The sequence below is a fragment of the Artibeus jamaicensis genome, unplaced genomic scaffold (genome assembly GCF_021234435.1).
Source record: "Artibeus jamaicensis isolate MK-2021 breed Jamaican fruit bat unplaced genomic scaffold, CSHL_Jam_final contig_519, whole genome shotgun sequence".
Lineage (NCBI taxonomy): Eukaryota > Metazoa > Chordata > Mammalia > Chiroptera > Phyllostomidae > Artibeus > Artibeus jamaicensis.
In genome coordinates, this window is record NW_026521871.1 from 705,770 (window position 1) to 726,520 (window position 20,751).

Genomic DNA, 20,751 nt, shown 5'->3' on the forward strand with positions numbered 1-20,751 from the left:
TTAGAATCTGACTCGCAGTAGGTGGTGTATCTGTACTTGTTGGAGGAGGGAAGAAATCTATTGCAGCTAGTTAGTTACTCAGGAGGAGGACCCAGGCTGGGTGTCCTGTCAGTGTTGGACCGGGTGCTCCATCCACCCTGGTTCTTAGTTTGCATTCATTACTGCAACAGGCTTGAGAGTTTATCTTTGTCTACAGGTATTTGTCTTCAGGCCAGTTTTTCACCTAGAAAATGAGGTGAAAGCCAATCACATTAGATGCAGATCTGATCCTGATCTCATAACTAATTCAGCAGTGAGCGTGTTCTCATGCCCCAGGTCTTCCTGGACGTGATGCAGCCTGCTGAAGGGCACGCCGGTTGCCTGTGATTGGAGAGATAAACAGACACGGCTGGCTTTTCTCCTGGACAGTTCTGGGCTCTGACCTGAAAAAGACACCGCCAAAGCTAATTATCATGCTCACAGAAAATAAAAAGGCATACTTTTAAACTTTTGTGTGTATAGAGAACATAAAACTTCAGAAAGCCCAGAGTGCCAGCTAAATATTAAATACAGAATGCATCTTCAAATTAAGTACTTTTTGTAATTGAACTTGAGAGGAAACAAAGTGAGGTCAGTCTTACCTGGGGGAAGATCCCACAAGCATCCAGACCATTATATGCATTTAGCCTTCCACGTGGATACAAATGTGCCAGTTCACGAAAGCCCAGTGCAGCACGGCGGTTTTTAGGGCACGTTCTCAAGATGCCACTCTACTTTTCCTTTTCCAAATTTAAGAACCAAGTTTAGATGGCATTTAAAAGGGTTGAAGAAGTGCAACTTGATTGTGAGGCAGTTTTACATACTTGTTCCCAAAGGTATCTGTCATTTTGTGTTAAATTAGACCTATATGACTCATTTACTGGGGAGGTAAGAAGGGGCATTAAACTTTTAAACAAGTTTCAAACTTCTACTTTGACTGTCCACTAGACTTCATTTGCACCTCTGTTTATAGCAAAGCTACATCTTCATTTAATTTAAGGAGGTCCCGTCCTCCATGCCAGAGATTAGTTACACTAGGCCAGCTGATGAGGGGTCTGAGGGCCCACGAGGAGATGTGCAGACTCTGCGTGCATTGTGAGTGTGCGTGGAGAAGCTCCTGTGCGTTCTCAGCAGGAAGAAGGCCCAGTCTTTATCAGACTCCCTCTGGTGGGGCAGGGTCACCAGGAAAATTCTTCTCGAGTTCAGGAAGAGGGAACAAATGGAAGAGGTTACAGTTGAGGTTCCAGGGACTACAGAGTAACCCCCAGAAGGAAGAAGTGCGATGTGCCCCTCAGGTAAGCCTGCAGTGCAGCTCCCCTGGGGTCCCCAGGAGACTTTGTAAAGAGTAGGGTGAACCTGAAGGAGACCAGAGCTTCAAAGGTCAGAGAGACTTAAGGGCAAACCGAAGGTAGTGTCAGGGGGACGGACCCCACAGTGTGGCATTTACTCCTTATTGGAGGGACCAAGAGAGGGTGGGCATTTGAAGGAAGGTAAGCAACTCCCAGAATAAACTGGGAGGTCTTTTATTGAATTATGTGCTTTTACATTTAAAATCTCCTTCCTAACCCCAGAGGCGAACAAAGTACCACCAAAATGTAAAAATAGAAGTAATAATCCCCAATAGTTTTTGTTACCGAGGTTAATTTCAAAATGAAAATGGCTTTAAATTTTCTGTCAGTGATAAAAAGCATTCTCCGCATTCTAATTAAAAGTAGGCAGTACATGAAAGTATGAAGAGCACACCTGGAATTCCAAGTCTTTTGGTTTATGTTAATGTGCGTTCACACCCAAACTGGGCTGGTGCTGCTCCTGCTGGGTTTTAAAGACCACCCTGGTAAAGATCACAATGAAGAGAAAAATAATTCCTGTGTACTTGCAAAAGAGAATGGAGATTCTGTCTGCCATTGATGTTTTCTGACTGAAAGTCTTCAGCATGCCCTCCAAGGGAAGCAGGGAGGCAGGAATTGCCTTGCCGGGGGCAGAAATCAGACAGCTGGCCTGAAGAGCCGAATGTGCTGTTGGGGAGGGTGCTGTTGGGAGTTGGCAGAACCAGATTCTATTCCAAGTCTTTGGAATGCTGATCCACCCAGGTTGGAGATGAGTAGTTTATCCTCAAAGAGAAGGATGATTCCTGGGTTTCTGATGGTGTTGGTCAGCACCCAAGCCGTGCTTTTCCCAACATCCCCCGTGTGTCCCCGAGGCAAACCCCTCACACAGCCTACCAAGACCTCTCTGCTAGTGTAGAATACGGTCCTCAATGTCTGCCACAGGCACAGAGAAGAACATTTTCAGTTGTCTATCTTACCTTTATTAAATGCATGCCCGGTTTTCCTCAGCTTTGAAACCTTGCCAAAACCTGATTTCAGATTGTAAGCTGTAATTGTCAAGGGCAAATGAAGCTTTGTCCTCCCTGGGCTTTCTTCAGATACTTCTTTTAAATTAAGGACTGGGTGGAGAGGGACAGAGAGACCTGAGTTTTAAATGAAAGGGACCTTGGAAATTTCTGTCAATATGGGAAATGAAAAATGGAGGCTACCCAGGGAGAAAGCAAAGAACTGTTGATAAGATTCATTGAAAACCAAGGAGAAGATTTTGATTCTGCAAATAACTATAGAGACCCAGAATGCTCTGGGCCAAAGATCTTACAGAGTAGTTCAAAATCATAAGCTGTACAAGAGCCATAAGAGAGGACAGAGATTCCCTTTCCTGTCCTCTGTCCCTTCTGGATGCTCTTCAGCAGATAAGTGTCGGGACCTAGTATCCATCATGTGAGGGACAAGATCTCAGGGTTTAATTCTGGATGGGGGAAACCAAACAACTGGGCTTACAAATCTTTTACTGGAGAAAATAAGAACTGAAACTATTTCATATCCTCCCCTTAGTTTTTGCTCCCCATTCAAATAAAGAACATTTCATAAAATGGGAAGGGTCATTTGCTGGGCATGTTTTAAGGAACTAGGAACTGCTAATTTTGTTGAAATGTAAATGATATTCTTTTCCTTAGAATACTTTGTTCTCTCTGGACAGAGTGCAGATCTAAGAAGGCTGACCCCCTGAGGTCAACCGGTATATAAAGTACCAACAGTAGTATCAGGAGATAAAGACATGAAGCAATGCCTGCAAAATTGATCACCTAAGAGTTATGAAAGCTCTTCATATAATAGTTATCTATGTACTTATAAGTTCAAGTGCACACATAGTGATTTTTAAAAGATCTAATCTCCTTTTCTTATAGAAAAACTGGTGACAAACCCTTAGATAACAGAAGGGTATTTCATCACTGAAAGAATAATAAAAGACATGGAATCCCAAACTGTTTTTAGCACTGATTGTATTTCCTTTAAATATCATGGCCTTACATTTAACTACTAGTGGTATTTTGTGTCACAAATTTTGTGAAAAAATGAGGATGTTAAGACTGACACATCTCATCATAAATTAGCCCAGTGTCTTAGCCAAGAACCTTTGATGAAAATTGGATTTGTTTTCTGCCACAGCCCAGAGGGCAGTACGGTTTGTGATTATGTCTTTGCATCTGGCCCACCCCTCTCTGTTAGCCAATGACTTGGGGTTTTATCTGCATTCAGCATTAGCTGGAGGAAGGTGGAAGCCAGAATGTTGTTGGTATGTGTGTGTATGTGTGTGCAGAAATGCTGAACAAAGACAAATTGATGGAAAACACTCAGAGGGCCAACAATAATCTTCTCTTGCCCTTCTCACTCACTCACTTTCAGCAACCTCTGGAAAGAAAAGACAGCCAGAACAGTTCCCAACACAGTGTTTCCAGCCACCGAAGCCTGCACACGGCATCCCCCAGCCACAGCACACAGGTGCTCCCTGAGTACCCACCTGCAGAGGCTCCGGCTCCAGATCAGACCGACAGCACTGGGCAGAAAAAACCAGATCCTTTCAAAATCTGGGCCCAGTCCAGGAGCATGTATGAAAGCCGACGTGAGTAGCACCCTGGCTGCTGCCTTTCCGAGACCCCACTCCAGGGCTTCAACTTTCTCTGGAGGCTTGTTAAAAATAGATTTTCAGTGTGTAGACTGGATGGAGGTGAACCAAGGTGAGAGGTGAAAGCTACTCAGCAGTGAAAGAATCTGCTGGATAGTCGTGGGGGCTCCATTATGTCCTCAGTTTGGGGAGGGGTAGATATGGATGGCCGTCAAATAAAGGGCCTGGATAATAATGGATTTCTGGGTTTTGTTGGTTTTTTTTTCAGTTTAAAGAAGTAGCAGATAAGAGCTGCTGTCTCATTAATTCTCTCCTGCGTGGAGATTGTAGCATGCTCTTGTGAAACAGCTCCAATGTACAATAGAACATAAATATGATTGGTTCCAATTGCAGGAGTAATGAGAAGAAATTAAGTTCTTTCTTAGCAGTTTCTTAGTTTTTAAGAATACTGGTATTTTTTTTAACCAATATTATCAGTCTTTTTAAACATTCCCCTTAGAAAGAAAAGAAATTAGAGTGGTTTGTACTTTAATTATTTATCCTGTGGTTTTAAATATGTTCCTCTGGCTTTACCTTTTCAATAAATGTGAGCTAGTGATGGCCTGCATCATAACTTTTTGATTCTTATAAACAAAATATTAACTTTATCTTTTTAATTAATTAATTTATTTATTTATTTATCTTTAGAGGAGAAGGAGAGAGGGAGAGAAACATCAATGTGTGGTTGCCTTTCATGCATCCCCTGCTGGGAACTGGCCTGCAGGGAACTGGCCTGCAACCCAGACATGTGCCCTGACTGGGAATTGAACCGCAATCCTCTGGTTCGCAAGCCTGTGCTCAATCCACTGAGTTACACCAGCCAGGGCCAATATTAACTTTATTATGAAGTGATTTCCAAAGACTATTCGCCCTAAGAAATATTCATTAATTTATCACTGATGAAAGTCCCTAGAATGCTTTCATTTGGGGGCATACAAACAGGTCCTTTTTTGGCTGTTGCTATTGCTGACCTTCCTCCTGAGGATGATCAGTCAGTATGAAGCTTCTATGGAGGTCATGTGCTTCATTTTCTCTTGTTGGACTAGAGTAGGAGAGAATGTTTAAAGATGGAGGAGGCATTTAGTAAAGGGTCTGATTAAAAGGGAAGGGAAAAGAGAATTGTTTAGCCTACCCTCTGTGCCCTATCCCCCTCTGCACAGGTGTGCTACCTCTCAGGCAGAGCCCCCTGGAGAGTGAGGCGCAGAGGAGGTGGGGCAGAGGGAGGTGCCCAGCTCCGGGACACCCCCTCAGACAGGGCTAGGGAGCCTTTCCTTGGCTGGCTGGAGCAACTCCTCTGTGACCCAGACAAAACTCAAAATGGGAGCAAAGCCAGCATCCCTGTATGAGAAGGAAAGTTGGCCACACTACTGGGTGCATTTCAGCAGTTATGTGGCATGAGTCAAGTCGGAGGCTAGCTGATTATCAAATTTTAGAAGTCACTCAGGGGTCCTGCCGTCATTTCCCCCTCAGGGAAATATTGCCCTTTTCTCCTAACAATGTGTGGGATTAAATAGGCTGTTTTGGCTAAGGGTTCTCTGTGCCAACAAAAGCTACATAATTTGAGAAGGGATTTGTTTCATTCCTGGACCGGAAAGACCCCCAAAGTAACCCTGACGGTCCCTTTTGTTTTTTTTCTTTGTTTTGGTTTTATTTTTATTTTTTTAATTTTATTTAGTTATTTTTCAAGTACAGTTTTTTGCCTATTTCTCCCAACCCAGCCCCCCCCAGCCCCGTGCTCCCCACCTCCCTCCCATTTCCACCCCCCTTAGATCTCATCCCTGTGTCCTTCCTATTTGTTCCTCCAAATCCCTCCCCTTTTTTCCCCTTAACTTCCCTTCCTTCTCCCCTCTGGTCACTGTCCCCTTGTTCTCTATTTCAGTGTCTTTGTTTTTATTCTGCTGGGTTGTTTGTTTTGTTGTTTAGCTTCCTGTTAAAGGTGAGATCAGACGGTCCCTTTTAGAACGTCTCTCATTAGCAGTAGTTACTGAGTTATGGACCTGGAGTCTGTTCTCACTGTGTCTTCTCACAAACTGTAGGGAGTTCACTGAAGAATTCTTTTCCAAAGAGCATGTTTTAGAATTCTCTTCACATTTCTCTTTAACCATGTGGCTTCTCCAATCAGTGGCCCAGCTTCTGTTGGTGTTGAGATACTGCTTTATGGACTGAGCCTCTGCCTTTCTCAGTACAGCACACATTTAGGACTGAGTTCCCCATGTAGGATTCTTTTCATGTTAAAATAAATTGTATTCTGAAGTGCTGGCAGGAACATCACAATTGGCAGGTGATGCTAAGACATCCAGTTAACAGGAAACTGCAGCTCAAATGCCATTTTTATCCTGGTAGAAGGAAACTTTCTTCAGAATTAGTATTTAATCCACTTTAAAAAAAAATGTTTTCACCCCACTTCCCAAACAATAAGAACCTTGCACAGCCAGCCACCACAAGCATCAGAATTGGCAGGCAAACCGAAATGTTTGGGGTGGGGCCGGTTCTGCGGCTTCCCTTTCTTTACCATCTGAAGGATCCAGCAGCACAAATGAGAATCTGTTTCTTTTTGGTGATTGGAGGCTCGGTAATGGAGTGATTGTAGATACGCAACTGATGTTAAGAGTCCCTTGGATTTCTTCCTAGCTGCTAAATGAGAATAATGATAGACTCCCCTCCCCAATGGTAATTATTCTGAATCTGTCACAGATTTTCTACTTTTCACAGTACCTGTGATTGAACCTACATCAATCTTGCCTTTTATTTAGTATTTTGCTTCATCCCCAACACGTTTATGACATTCCCTTAGTTGTTTATCTTGTTTTTTAAAGGAAAAAAAAATGTATAGCCTAAGATGTGATTTGCTGCCCCTCCCCCCAAGACATTACAATAAGCAAAGTACTCCCAGAAAATTGAAGTCAGCCACAGTACCTTAAGTGTGCCCTTAATTTATGCCCCCTTTTATTTATATTTAACACAAGGGAAATATATTTTCCTTGTATTTCATTTTATTGGGAAGGGCGATGTGAAGATTATTACAGCCTGATCCAATTCTTTCACATGGTCTAACTACTGCACAAAATACCTTGTTCTTGATTCAGCCATCTGTTAAGACAGCTGAATCCCATGAGTCAGTCTGGAATTACAGATGTGTTAGTAAACCCCTCTGGAGGGCTTAGGTGTTTAATTAAAAACAAAGGCAAGTATGGAAGTCCTTTAAAAGCCTCATCGCTGGTTTTGTGTTTTCTCCAGGTAACATACCTACTGTACGCATGTTTGGAAAAATGACATTGACGTAATCTTACTAGTTAATGTTCAGGACCAGCTAGCGTCCACTAGTGTTTACTCTGAAAGAAAATCTAAAACTTCCAGTTGAAATTTTGCCTGTTTACAAACTAGTTTGGGAAGAAATATCCAAGCTTTCATATTAACCAGGGTAAAGCTGCACTGCTTACAAATTTGGGACTGGTGGGCTGGCTTCATCCTCAGAGTGAGTTTAAGGAGCTTGTGTGCACGTCTAGATTTTAAGAGCTATTATGACAGTTCTTATCTGTGCATGTTTAACCTTGGCCAGATCTGATGATTTGTGCCTCCAAATAAAACACCATCCTGGTTGAACCGCGTAGAATTCACCTGAACAGGTATTAGCACAGGAATGAATTCCATCAGGAATAAATAAGTGCCACAGTGTGGCAGTTAAAAAAGTATACTTAAATTTTTTTAAAGGAAATAAGTGTTTAGACAACTCTAAAGTTCATGACATGTTTAAAACAAGGTCATACAAGAATGTATACTTTGGGGCTTAATTAAATATGAAGAATCTTAGATGGTAATGGGAGTTCAATGAAATTTTCAACACTACAATTGTAAATTCTAGCTTTTTGACAAGAAACGCACCATGGGATAAAAAATAAAGCAGAATCAAACTGTAGTCTTTTAAACTTCACAGCAGCCATGACCTTTACTGTGAAAGCTTAACTGCACGTTCCTTATCAATCAAAACGAAATTAACATGAACTAAGAGAAAGCACATGCATTAAGCTTTGCAAAATTGTGAAATTAATATTCCAGCTATGTCACCTTCGCCAGCATCGGGATTGAGCAAGGGTGAAAGAGAGAGAGAAATCAATTCCACGAATTTTGGAGAATGTCAGAGTAAGGATTCACTGAAAATTTTTTCTTCATTATATCCATCCTGTTTGATGTTCCCATTGGTCTGGGGGGCTGGGGAGAAACTCAGAAAGAGAAATGCCATGAACAAAAACATTTTGCTATTCTTGTGGACCAGGCATGGACCAAAGAAAAGATGAAATAAAAAAGTGATGGGCATGTTTTTGCTAAGTCTGAAAATGTGTGTTCTGTAGTAATGGAGACACTGGGAGGTTTTTCTGCAAACCCGGTGATTCCATTCTATCTAATTATCAAAGGAAGTCTTTTGACCACTTTAGTGAGTTGTTGCTTGCATTACCAAAGGAGATTAACTGCTGAGATTGTCTACTATGCAAGGGCTTAAAAGCGAAGAAAGCTGGACAAGGTTTTCTTAGCCTTTTTTATTTAGCCTCACTGAAAAGAAAAGCAAAGTGGTGAAAACATCAGAAAGATGGTTCTACCCTGCTACTTCCTAAAAATGTAATTATAATAGAATCTGCCTAAAATCAAGAAGAGAACAAACCCTACTGGGGGAGTACTTTAGAAACCTCAGTGCCCCTGGCAGCTGAGGATGCAGAAAAAAGAAATTTTGTAATTCTCTATGTGGCAGCACCAATTTATCACCAAAATTACGTACTCACGTACCTGGCATTTGGTTGGTGAAAGAAGAGTATAACTGTTAAAATGCCAACGCTAAGGTGCCAAAAGACTTTCTTTGCAGTATCTCTGTGTGTTGGTGTATTGTGTTTGTGTCTCTTTTTCTGGCTCATCACTGGAGTCCTCAACAGTCTTGGTGTCATTGGGCATCTTGTTTTTCAACAGGAAGCTTTTTAATAAATTTGCCATTTCCCATAGAGAAAAACAAATGCTTTTTTCCTCTGGACTAATCTGTATGATAAACCCAAGTTAGTTGGCTCCAACCACCCAGACTGTGCTAGCTTACACCTAACTGAGTAGTACAAGGCAAAAACTTGCTACATTTGGTGTCATTGTGGTACAGAACAGACACACAGGGGCCCAGACTCTGAAGGATGGTATACTCATACCATCTGGACCACCTACTGGGCTCGATTGTCTGCCACCAATCGGAAAGACATCTCTCAATGCCAAATATTTGTGAAAAGGAAAGGAAATGTTTAATGTTATACAGACTTAAAGTAGTAACCTAACGTCTTCATTAAAATATCAAAGTCCTTTAGGATATCCACTTATGCACACCACCCTCCCTTCTCCCCCTGCCCTAATTCAGGGTACCTAACTCAGGAAAAGAAGCAAAAGTCTGGGAGCCAGGCTTCTGCCACTGTCTGCTGTGTCACTGCCCAGGCAGGATCTCTAATTAATCCAAAGTCATGTGGCACCTTCTCATGGTCTGCTGGCAAGAGTTCTTGTACCCATTTTTCCAGGCAAAGTCTTTCCTGCTTCCCAGGCCACATGGCCAAAGGGAGCACCCCAAAGCCATGTGGGCCTCTTCTACCAAAGCTGCAGGGGTCTGCACTCTGGCCAAAACTGCATGGTTCTTTCTTCCACCAGAGCCAAGAGGGGGTCCTCATTCTGCCAAAAGCACATGGCTCTCTCACATGGCTGCCATGTCTGGGTTTAAATCCCTGTGCCAATCTTCCTCTGTACCCCCATTTCCAAATCCTCCCACAGTCAGTTACACCTGCCAGCATTCCCGTATTATTCCAAATTTACTGGGCTGCCATTGTGAGTCTGGGCAGGTATGGCCCCATGTCCTGGAGCCAGTCTTCTCCAAGCTCCCACGCAGGTGCTATAACTCCTGTAACTCGGGGGACCCTACCCCCAGTTACATCTTTGGGACAGTGACTTCCATCCCCCTGGCTTCAAGCCTGGCCACAGCCATTTAACATATCTAACTGACCCCCCAGAGGCTATAGATATGTTAAATGACCATGCTATGGATTAGATGCAAGGCTGTGGCTGTACAAAACAGTCCTGCATGTTCCTGCTCCATGTGTCCCTTCCCCCAATTCACACCTGTGGAGGAAGGGGTAAGGACATCTTATATTTCTCTTCAATATTTCCCAGACACCTTGAGTTCTGGACCCCATTCCAGATTCCTTTTGGGGGCCCCCTCTTGGCTGCACCCTATATCAGTTGTAGGACGAGTATTCCTGGGTTAAATGATGCTGAGAAAAAATGGGTATGGATGGGCTGCAGTCTCTGCAGAGTCCCTTTTCTTGTTCACAGAAAGGCCCCACAGACTCAGGCCAACTCTACCCAGCCCCTGGTGCTGCCTGGGAAGCCCCGTGGCCTGTTTTGGTAATAATCCTCCACTTGAGTGAAACAAAGATGGAGACCTAACTTGATTTAATTTGTAGCTTCAGTGAGTCCATTATAGTAAATACCCTTTAGCCAGCTACTGAGACAGAAAGAAAATGTTGCTACCTTCATATGCTCAAGAAAATATCATTCTCAAATCATGTTTATGGGAGTGCCATAATGTAGCTTAACTCCATGTCCCATGGTGTCTTACAGCTTAGCCTCAGCAATTACAATAAAAAAGCACTGGATAAAAAGCACTGTTGAAATCCATGGCATTAAGATAGCTCAAGCAAAATTCCAGATTCGAACCTCTCTGATGTGCGTTTACCTGTGTATTTAGCTGCTTCTTTCTCGGCACATTCAGTCCCTATCCATTTAAGCTTGTGAACAAGTCACTGAAGAGGGACATCTCTCGCTAGCTTAAAATATAAACACCACTGCCTTCTCCCCTGTTCTGTCGTACAGAGTTGGAGGTGTTGAGAGCCAAATTCTCAGGCCTATCCACTGCTTCATCCCAGAATCCAATTACTTAAATAAACCAGAAAGTGTGCAGAACAGTATTTCAAATGCTTTGAGATTCACTGCCACTAAACTATATTTTTTCTCTTTAAATAAAAGATGTGTCACTTCACAGACCATAAAACACTATATATTAAAATGTTAAATGAGAATTAAATAGAAATAACTCTATTACCTTAGTTAAGTAACAGTGGTATATAGAACAATTTCATGTGCAGCAGCATGTTTTTATGAAAATTGCTTTTATTTTTTAAAAAAATTTAAAAATTAAAAAAGTGATTAAAAAATTTGAGATTAAAAAATTTTTTTAAACCCTGAACTGTTAAGTTTTAAAAGTGAAATATCAAGTTATTTGATAATAAACTAATACATTGAATGTTGAAACACTACAGCAAGTTCAGGAGTAAAGCAGTCAGTCATTTTTACAATGAAGTATGGTTCATTGATGCAGAACAATTTTGTTGTCACCATAAATCTTAGGTTATGGAATTCTGGCTACTTTTTGGTAATAGTACTGAAACTGTAGTAAACTTTGCAAATTTGGAAATTTTAGGATGTTTAAGACTAACCTTTTTTTGGCAAAGATGATCTAACAAATCAAACTACTGGCATTCCTGGTCTCGACTACCTCAAAGGAGAAAGAAATAATTCTTTTTTTTTTTTTAAGGGAATGCACTTTACTGCAAGCTTTTTGTCTGTTTTCTAGTTGCTATAACATCAGGCGACTTAACGGGCCTCCTAAATGCACTAAGCCAGCTCCTGCTTCAGAGGTCGCTAGACTGGGCATCTCTCTCTTGGACACGGGCCTCCACGGTGCAGTGCTGCACATGATGATCTTAATTAAGTCCCCTTGCAGCAGCCCCGAGGAGAGCAGTCAATGCTGATTTCTGGCCTAGTCAGGGATCATGACTTGGTCTTGATTGGGAATTATCGAACAGTTGATTAGTCTTTTGAAAAAACTTAGGGCTCCATGACTATTCCCATTGTTCACTGTCACCCAGCACCCTCCATTACTTCACATGCAGATTCTGTTGTTGCCTTGTCTGTGTTAGAAAACTGTCATCTGCTCAGCACCGTCAGTGTTGGTCCTGTAACTGTGTATGTAACCTTAGCAGTATGATTGCTTTGATCAGAGAAGTAATCTCTTTTTTTTTTTTTTTAATGCCCTCTCTAGGTCCAGATTACCAAGAACAGGATATCTTCCTCTGGAGAAAAGAGACTGGGTTTGGATTTAGGATTCTTGGTGGAAATGAGCCAGGGGAACCTGTGAGTCTTTCGTGTCCCCCTCCTCCCTTTCCCAGTGTTCTTTTCTAAGACTTCAAAGCAAATTGGCATCAGTAACAAATCACCATGATTGGAGTCCCTCTAAATGTAACATTGCTTCATCTCAGGCAGTGGAGGTTTTTCCTTAGATTTTCTAGAGATGTTTTTGTCCTGAGGGAAGAGACTAGTCTTAGAGAGTTCGTCTACCTGGTGCTAGCAGAGCCAAACACGAGACACTGAGAACTGCAATAGAGAAAGACCAGCTATTTTATCATGAATGGCACCAGTGAGGAGAACAGGAAGCTAATATTCAAAAGGCCAAACTCCCTGATGGCATGTAAGATACAGGTTATATAGGGAAAAATCACAAGACCCCATGGTTTAGGGGTTCAGGGTCATTCTGGGAGCTGATTGGTGGAAGGTGGGGTAACTGTAGTAAATCATTTCTTTAGGTCTTGAGCACAGCTCTGAAGTCTGTTCCAGCATCCCTCTGTCTAGTCTCGCGGGAAAATACCCAGGGCATCGTTCTACTTAGGTCTCAGGAGCTGAAACATAGCTTAGGTTGAGATGTTATCTTTATGGGGCCAGAGGTCCAGACCCTGTGACCATTAGTCAGGTCTGGGCTCCTGTCTCCTGCTGCCTGGGGTTCGCGGACTACCTGGGGGAAAGACTAGGTCTCTGGGGAGTTAAGACACACAGAGAGATGATTTCTAGAGCTAGGATTTAAAGCTAAATTTAATCAAAGACATACGGACCCTCAGTTTCACTAGATCCTTTCTAAAAAAGCTTATGTTCACATATGTGAAAATTGGGAGCTAATCCATCTGAAGTGCCCATCAAAGAAAATGAAACCAAAAAGCAAAGTAGGAATTGGTATCTATTAAGAAAATAATGGCCTGATCCTTTGGCCAATTCTGTTATATTTGCCGCTGCCTTTGTGTATTGAGTAGCACCAGCAGGGAGAGCACTTCACAAGGCATCAGCAGAGACTCGGGGAAAGCAGGACCCCACCCCTCTTTACAAAAGAAGAGAAAGAATCCTCAACAAGAGTCAGGAGACATTTAACCTCTCTGGGCCTCGTCTTTAGAATGAATTTAGAATTATATCACAGAATTGTTTTGAAAGGAGAAAAGATAACTAAAGAAAAGTATCAATTTCCTCATCATAGTAAAAATATTATTTATTGAGCATTTATTGTGTGCCAGATGCTATATGCCAAAGGCTTTTAACATACATTCGATCATCCTTCAAATCCATGAATTTATCCACCTGTTTCAAATCAGCAAATGGGTGCACAAAAAGATTAATTAACTTCCCCAAGATTATAGAGTTAGTAAATGGAAGGATTGGAAAGGGTCTGATTCCAGAGTCCGTATTTTTAGCCAGTGTTTTTGTCAAAATTTCTTTGTAAACGATACAGGTCATGCAAAGGTAGCTGTAGCATTATGACCTAGCGAGAAGGCAAGGAAAGCACAAATATTCCAACTAAAGTTTAGTTGATGGTAAATGCAACAGCAAGGCACGACATAAAGACCTCTTGGATGCAGGTGCTGGGAGTACAGAAATGGGAGTGTCAGACCAGACTTTACTTGATTCATTTCTTTATTTAACAGTATTTATGGTGCATCTGCTATTGCAACGCACAATGCTTGATTTTAAAGAAAGCAGTATTATAATTAGCTGAGTTTTCTGGAAGGAGGGTCCTCAGGTAGATAGAAAAGGAACAGGAATTTTGCAAACAAAAGTGATTTATTTCTGCAAAGGAGAAAAAGAGAATTGTTACCACAGATAAGTGCCAAGGAACCAAATAAAGAAAAGTTGTTTTCCCACCTTGTAAAAACTGTCCTAGTACTAGCACAGTGCCTAGTGTGCAGTAGACACTCAGTGGATGTTTCTGGCGTGGATGCAGACATGAATGAATGAGTGGATTAAAATGTTCTCAGAGATGTGAAGGCTGTCAGTACAATAGCAAACCAAAAGGTCAACATTTAATCTATCCTCCAATTACTCAACAGATTTATATTGGTCACATCGTACCACTGGGTGCTGCTGATACAGATGGCCGCCTCAGGTCAGGGGATGAATTAATCTGTGTGGATGGGACACCAGTAATTGGAAAATCACACCAGCTTGTGGTCCAGCTTATGCAACAAGCCGCCAAGCAAGGCCATGTCAACCTCACAGTGCGGCGTAAAGTGGTATTTTCCGGTATGTTTCTCACTCATTCTTTCAGACGGAGCATTGTCACTTCATGCACTTTCTGCATCTGCCTCCTCAAGCATCTGTTTTAGCAAATGTTTGCAAATATGACTAAGTTCAGGATTTCCAGATGGTTTGTTTCTCTCAAACTCTGCCAAACTACCGTCATTCAAAAGTATTTCAATGTGCCATCTGTACCTGTTCAGCAAAGACTTCCAGAAGGTTAGTTGGAACTGTATTACTTCCCCCAACACCTTGCCAGCTAGAACCTCGCTGTCCTCTTCAGCTGATGATAACTTTCAACAAAAGAGGTCACTGTGACAGGCAGGAGCATTGTAACTTCAAATTAAGAGAATAAAAATTAGGTTTGTGCCACAAAATACGCTCATAAAAATGTTACTCTATTGTTGACAGTAATATTTATTGATGCAAGATTTTTTTCTCCTCTGTAAGAAAGGTATAAAGCTGCCCCTTTCTAGGTCATACTTAATTCATTCCTCCTACAAGCTTCAAAGTACTTTAGTTCTCAAAATACTACATATCCTTTCAGGCCCAACTCAAATATAACCTTCTCTGTGACACCCTCAGATAGTCCCTCCTTCCTCCAAATGCCTCCAGATTTTAGCATTCCCTTCTTGCCATTCTTGTGAATCAGAGTTTACTCCTGTATCAGAATCAGCCAGTTAAAGACCGTGTGTCAGTCCTTGCCACTCACCAGCTTCCTGAAAGCACACTGTTGGTGGTTAATCTTTGTCTGCAGCCCCCACCTCCAAATGTCCAAGACAGAACCCAGGAGGCTGTAGAAGCCGTGTTGTATTGGTTGAGTTACTGAGGAAGTGTGATATGAAATAGTATGAATTCTCTGTATTTTTTAAAGATTTTATTTATTTATCTCTCGAGGAAAAGGGAAGGAGCGAGGGAGAGAAATATCAATGTATGGTTGCCTCTCTGGTGTCCCCTGCTGGGAACTGGCCTGCAACCCAGGCATGTACCCTGACTGGGAATCAAACTGCAACCCTCTGGTTCGCAGGCCCACACTCAATGCACTGAGCTACGCCAGCCAGGGCTGTAGATTTAATATTAGTCAAACAAATACTTATCAGATAAAATCAACTGGCACCCTGTCAAAAAAAAAAACTACTATAAGTCATGTAAATGGTATATAATGCATTACAGGATGAAGACGTCAGGTTCTAGTGGGAGAGTCCTGCCTACTGCAGCTATGGGAAACAGTGTTAATCAGTTAGATCCCTAGCACTCACTTATGGCCTCAGAATCTTTCTGCAAATAGTATTCCATGTCACCAGTAGCAGTCAGTCACAGGTAGCTTTTAAGATGTGATGAAAACGTTTTAACATCACTGGCCTAAGTAAAAATTGTAGAGCAATGTGATTTTTGTCAATTCCAGTTATTTTTAAAATCTTAAATATTTTGGGTGTTTAGCTCTGAGTCAAAGATATTAAATCTATGAAGAGACAAACTAGTCACAAAAATACAAATGTTACATAATTCGACTTTCTTGTGGTACCTAGGGCAATCAGATTTATAGAGTCAGAAAGTAGGAAGGTGTTTGCCAGAAGCTATGGGAGAGGGAGGGAGTTACTTGACCTCTAATGGGTACAGAGTTTCAGCTTTGGAAGGTGGTGACCGAGTTCTGGAGATGAGAATGGTGGCGGTTGCACAACAGCGTGACTGCTTAATGCCACTGAATTGTGCACTTAAAAATAGTTAAAAGGATACATTTTATGTTTCTATTTTACTACAATGAAGAAGGAATCTAGGAAAGGGCAAGATTTCTTGAATAAATGAAGTCTTATCCAAAAGCTGTGCACAACACATTTTGGTTTTGGCATCAAACATAAATTGGTACCACCAGCTATGTGGCAGTTTAGGAGTGTTTGACCCTGTCACCTGACAGAGCAATGCAGCTGGTTCTTTATAAAACAGGGGTGCTGAGGGAGGCTGATGGATCCACTGTGTGATCAGAGCAGATAATTGACACCCAGAAACCAGGAAGTGTACCCCTGACAGGTGTTGTCAGATTTCCCACAGGATGGCAACCTCAACGTACTGTCAGTTTACAATCTCTTGCCTGATGGAAAACTCAAAAGCAGAAACTGTTTGGAAAGCTGAGTAGGCTGAGACTTCTGGCTAATGGCAATATTAATATGCCACCCTGGGCACTTCTCTGAGGCAAGGATGGGGGTCATCCTTGGTGTGGGCCACACCTGCGCTTCCTCTGGGTTGCCCCTGATTTGCGCCGGGGAGACACTTCAGAGTGTTGCAGTTGGAGTCCAGGTGTGGATATTGACCCATTCGTGTGCTGTAGATGAGAAATGATTCAGCTGTCCTTTTTGGCATTTTTCCGTGGGTCAATGTCAGTAAATACTTTTCCCAAGAAGCTATTTGAAATTCTTCAGTGTTCTTTGAGGCCGTGTGAACCTCCTGACCTCTTGGCCGTATACAGTTGGGACAGGAGGAGGAAGGTTGGCGGGCATGCGTTGGGCCCGGCCAGGTTACTGAGAGGTACGTATCATGTTTGCACAGCCCCCAAAGCAGAGACGGAGGTGCCCTCGCCAGCCTCTTCCCACCACAGCAGCACACAGCCCACCTCCCTGACCGAGGACAAGCGCACCCCACAGGGCAGCCAGAACTCCCTGAACACGGTGAGCTCAGGCAGCGGCAGCACCAGCGGCATCGGCAGTGGCGGGGGAGGGGGCAGCGGTGTGGTGAGTGCGCTGCAGCCCTACGACGTGGAGATCCGGCGCGGGGACAGCGAGGGCTTTGGCTTCGTCATAGTGTCCTCGGTGAGCCGGCCTGAGGCAGGCACAACCTTCGGTGAGTGCTGCAGTTCTTCCCCAATATCATTAACAGAAATGCTTCCCTGCTTTTTGCTTCAGGTAATTAAAGTATTAATTGGGGGTGCAGTTTACTTGGTAGCTTTTTCCCTCCTAGAGGTCGAAAGAGTTTTTTGGTAACCATTTAGCATCCACTCTGAACGCCTGTAAACACACACGCAGCAACCTAAAGCATACGTGTAATCTGCATGAAACTTGCAGAACAACCCCTTGACAGTATAGAGAGTGAGAAATTCTTGCCAGGGAAAACCTTTTGCAAGGCCCTGGGTGAGCTATCATTGATAGCAGTAGCATTAGAAAGTCTGAGAGTTTTTAAAAGAAGCACATGGCTATAAAATATACCCTTAGGAAAAATCAGAGGTGTAAGGAATAACAGTATTATATGAAATGCCCTTTCTACTGTGTCCTTTCCCTACTCTATCCCCATCTGAAATTTTTAACTTTAATTTTAAATAATATTTTTACTGTCACCTTATTAGGAGTCTAATTGAAATCTGAGAGCCATTTGTCTTCATTGCCCTTGAATTCTAACAGGGGCGATTTCCCCGTCTCGTCCATGTGTTAGGGATTTCAGCAGAGTATAGAGAAACACAGTTGTCACCCTCTCCAAAGGTTAACTCTGCTGCGTGCACCAGCAGACACAAGGAGGAAAGCAGATGATTCCAAGAACTACTTATCTGTGAATCTGTTTCTGATTGAATGGATTATAAATATGTACTCTAAGAATGATCCGCATTCTTCATTGGCTAAAAAGTCATCTGTTATTCCCCAAGCATATTTGCTGATATAATGGGAGGCGGGAAGGGTTGTGCAGGCTTTGAAATGTACCTCAGCTCTATCCCCAAGTGACTTACCTACCCAGGAGTCTGAGGACCAGTGGCCCAGGGCACTTGCTGGCTGAGTTCAGCTACAAGTTCCATCCCTTTAGCTTTCTGCTTCTGTAAAACACCCTTGCCTCTGTCTGTTGCTTCCTGCTAACGCTCTTTTCCCTAAGGCTTATCCACAAGGAGACAGTGAGTCAGCAGGTCCTTGCATGTGTGGCTGCAGTAACGAATACCCACTACTAACATTGCTTTTGTGAGCTACTTTAATAATCCATGGATAGGTGACATGGCATCAAAGCAAGGATCTTTTGTTTTTAAAATAATTTTGGAGACTCTTCTGCTTAATTTAAAAATAAAAGGAAAGGCAGGGGGTGTGAGAACTCCCAAGTGAAACTTCAGACCCACATTTTTTAGTGACCCCATGCACCCTTTAATGTTCTTAGGATTTCAGAATTCTCAGTTTCAGTTTTTAGAAGGAAGGAAGTAGCAGGTATGTCAGGAGGTGGGAGGCTATGTGTTATTTAATGAATATTGAATGTGTTCACTCACCATCGGTTTTTGATTGTTTTCCTCTGGTTCTTACAGTGAATGAATTAAACTGTCCCTAATAGTGCACGAGACTTCTGCGTCAAGCTATGCAGAGCTTTCTGCATACCTGCTATTTGAAACCCTTCTCCTTTGGGTTGTCCTTGGAGATGGGCTAAACTTAAGACCTTGATTTTGAGTATGAAACTTTCCACCACACCTGCTTGTTGGATTCAGAAAAAAAAGTCTAACTTCCTTTTAAAATAATTCTTTTGCCATAATGTTACATCTAATAATAAAAACTCAGGCAAATACACTGAAATTCAAATGAATTACAGCTTATTTTCCCATACATTTTATCCTCAAGGTCCAAATTGTGCTGGAAGAGCCCACTCAGTTTCAGTGTCTCCCATGTTACTTTTGTTACCCTTTCCAAAAGGTGGCTCAACTGCATAACTGTCTTCACAGTCCCCAGAAAGACAAATTTCCCAAATAGGTAAATATGTGTGAGAAACTTTGAAACTAATATAGTTAGCTGAAAACTCTGCGTCATTCTTCAAAGCCAATTTTCCACCTCTCTTAGAAGTTAACAATGCTCTTGGTTGAGACATGGGATCCCTCAAAGTGCACGATAATACCTGCCTCTTCAAATGCACTCTCCCTGGTTTTTAGTATTATAGGTGGGTAGTAACTGACAATGTGAAAGGAAATGATTAAAGGAAAAGTACTCAGGAATAATTGAACCTAGCTTTGGAACACTGTCTTCAGTTTGAGTAGGAACTAGATTTTCATATTTCTTTGAGATTTTCGGGAGGGTAGAGGATGATCTGGGCCCTACCCTGAAAGCACACAAGGTAGGCTGGTTGATCAAGGGTCATAAAAGCAAAACTAGGTGTCAAGCTTCGGCTTTCTTGGCTCTTCTCGAGTTTTCTAAAGCTTTCTTCATCCTGGCTAGAAGGCAGGAAGTTTAAGTGTTTGTCCAGTAGGTGTTTTCAGATGGAATTTCTGTTGCTAGCAGACTCTCATGCCTCACCAGACTCCCAGTGATTATTTTTCTAAATGGAGAAGGAACAAAACATTGGCAAACGCTTAAACAACAGCTGGCAACAGTGAAGTGACACAAACACAGAGTGCATACAGCATCCGTCCCAGCTCTGGGTTTCACATTTGAAGTCCCAAAATAAGCCAATGGCAAGTTATCTTGGGACTGTTCAGAATCTTTGAAGTTGCTAAGTATACCAAATTTTATAACTGATTTAAGTAGGAGCACTGGAGTTTTCCCCTGGAGTCAGGGAAGAACCACAGGTCAGGGCAGTAGCTTTCTACATGGATGCCTTCCTTGAGTGTTGCCAATGTTTTGACCATCAACGCAGAGCTCTCCTTTAATAACATTTGCTTAATGCTTTAATTAATTAACAACTTAACCTTCTCTTTTTCAACCCTTTTTCTCCTCCCTGTACTATATTCCCACATAACTTAAAAAAATTAAAACTCAATATCAAAGCAGGCAATGCATGTGTGGCTATGCCTCACAAAATAGGTCGGATTATTGAGGGGAGCCCTGCTGACCGATGTGGCAAGCTGAAAGTAGGAGACCGGATCTTGGCGGTAAATGGATGTTCCATCACCAACAAGTCCCATTCAGACATTGTCAACCTAATCAAAGAAGCAGGAAACACAGTTACCCTCCGCATCATTCCTGGGGATGGTAAAGTATACCTATTGTGTCTCTTTTTCCTATATCTCTGTCTCACGATCTCTTTATCATTAGTGTTTGTGTAACTGAATAGTATTGATTTAAGGCAGCCTTGTCCATCTCTAAGGGAGCACACACATCAAACAAATGTGAGCCATTGTTACCAAACCTTACCTCACCCTCTTTACTTCATCCTCTAGCCCTTAATACCTGTCTTGCTGCAGATATGAACATTTCAGAGTCTGCAACTTTCCCCAGTTGATTTTGGGTTTGGTGCCCTTGGCTTTAAAAGAATGTAATAGTTTGAATACAGGTGGTAGAGTCCTCCTGATGTTCCATCTGGAAATCACTAAGGATTTTTCTTTAAATAATTACTAAAATTTAACTGTATACTATGGTGACATCACAAAGTCTACATAATGACAGTGCAAAGCCAGCA

The 20,751-nt window shown here is 42.2% G+C and overlaps 1 protein-coding gene across 14 annotated transcripts in view; it reads left to right on the forward strand.

Moving 5' to 3' along the window:
- The window catches only part of MAGI1 (membrane associated guanylate kinase, WW and PDZ domain containing 1), a 627,829-nt gene that overhangs the window by 588,776 nt on the left and 18,302 nt on the right, over window positions 1–20,751 (forward strand). For 5 of the 14 annotated variants that reach the window (XM_053669009.1, XM_053669010.1, XM_053669014.1 and 2 more), the window contains 6 exons: window positions 3,753–3,969; window positions 8,068–8,151; window positions 12,122–12,213; window positions 14,226–14,418; window positions 16,957–17,247; window positions 20,121–20,324. In XM_053669009.1, coding sequence (XP_053524984.1) covers window positions 3,753–3,969; window positions 8,068–8,151; window positions 12,122–12,213; window positions 14,226–14,418; window positions 16,957–17,247; window positions 20,121–20,324 — 1,081 coding nt within the window. The remainder of the gene's footprint in view (window positions 1–3,752; window positions 3,970–8,067; window positions 8,152–12,121; window positions 12,214–14,225; window positions 14,419–16,956; window positions 17,248–20,120; window positions 20,325–20,751) is intronic. The other 9 variants (XM_053669011.1, XM_053669015.1, XM_053669021.1 and 6 more) reach the window with 5 other exon arrangements.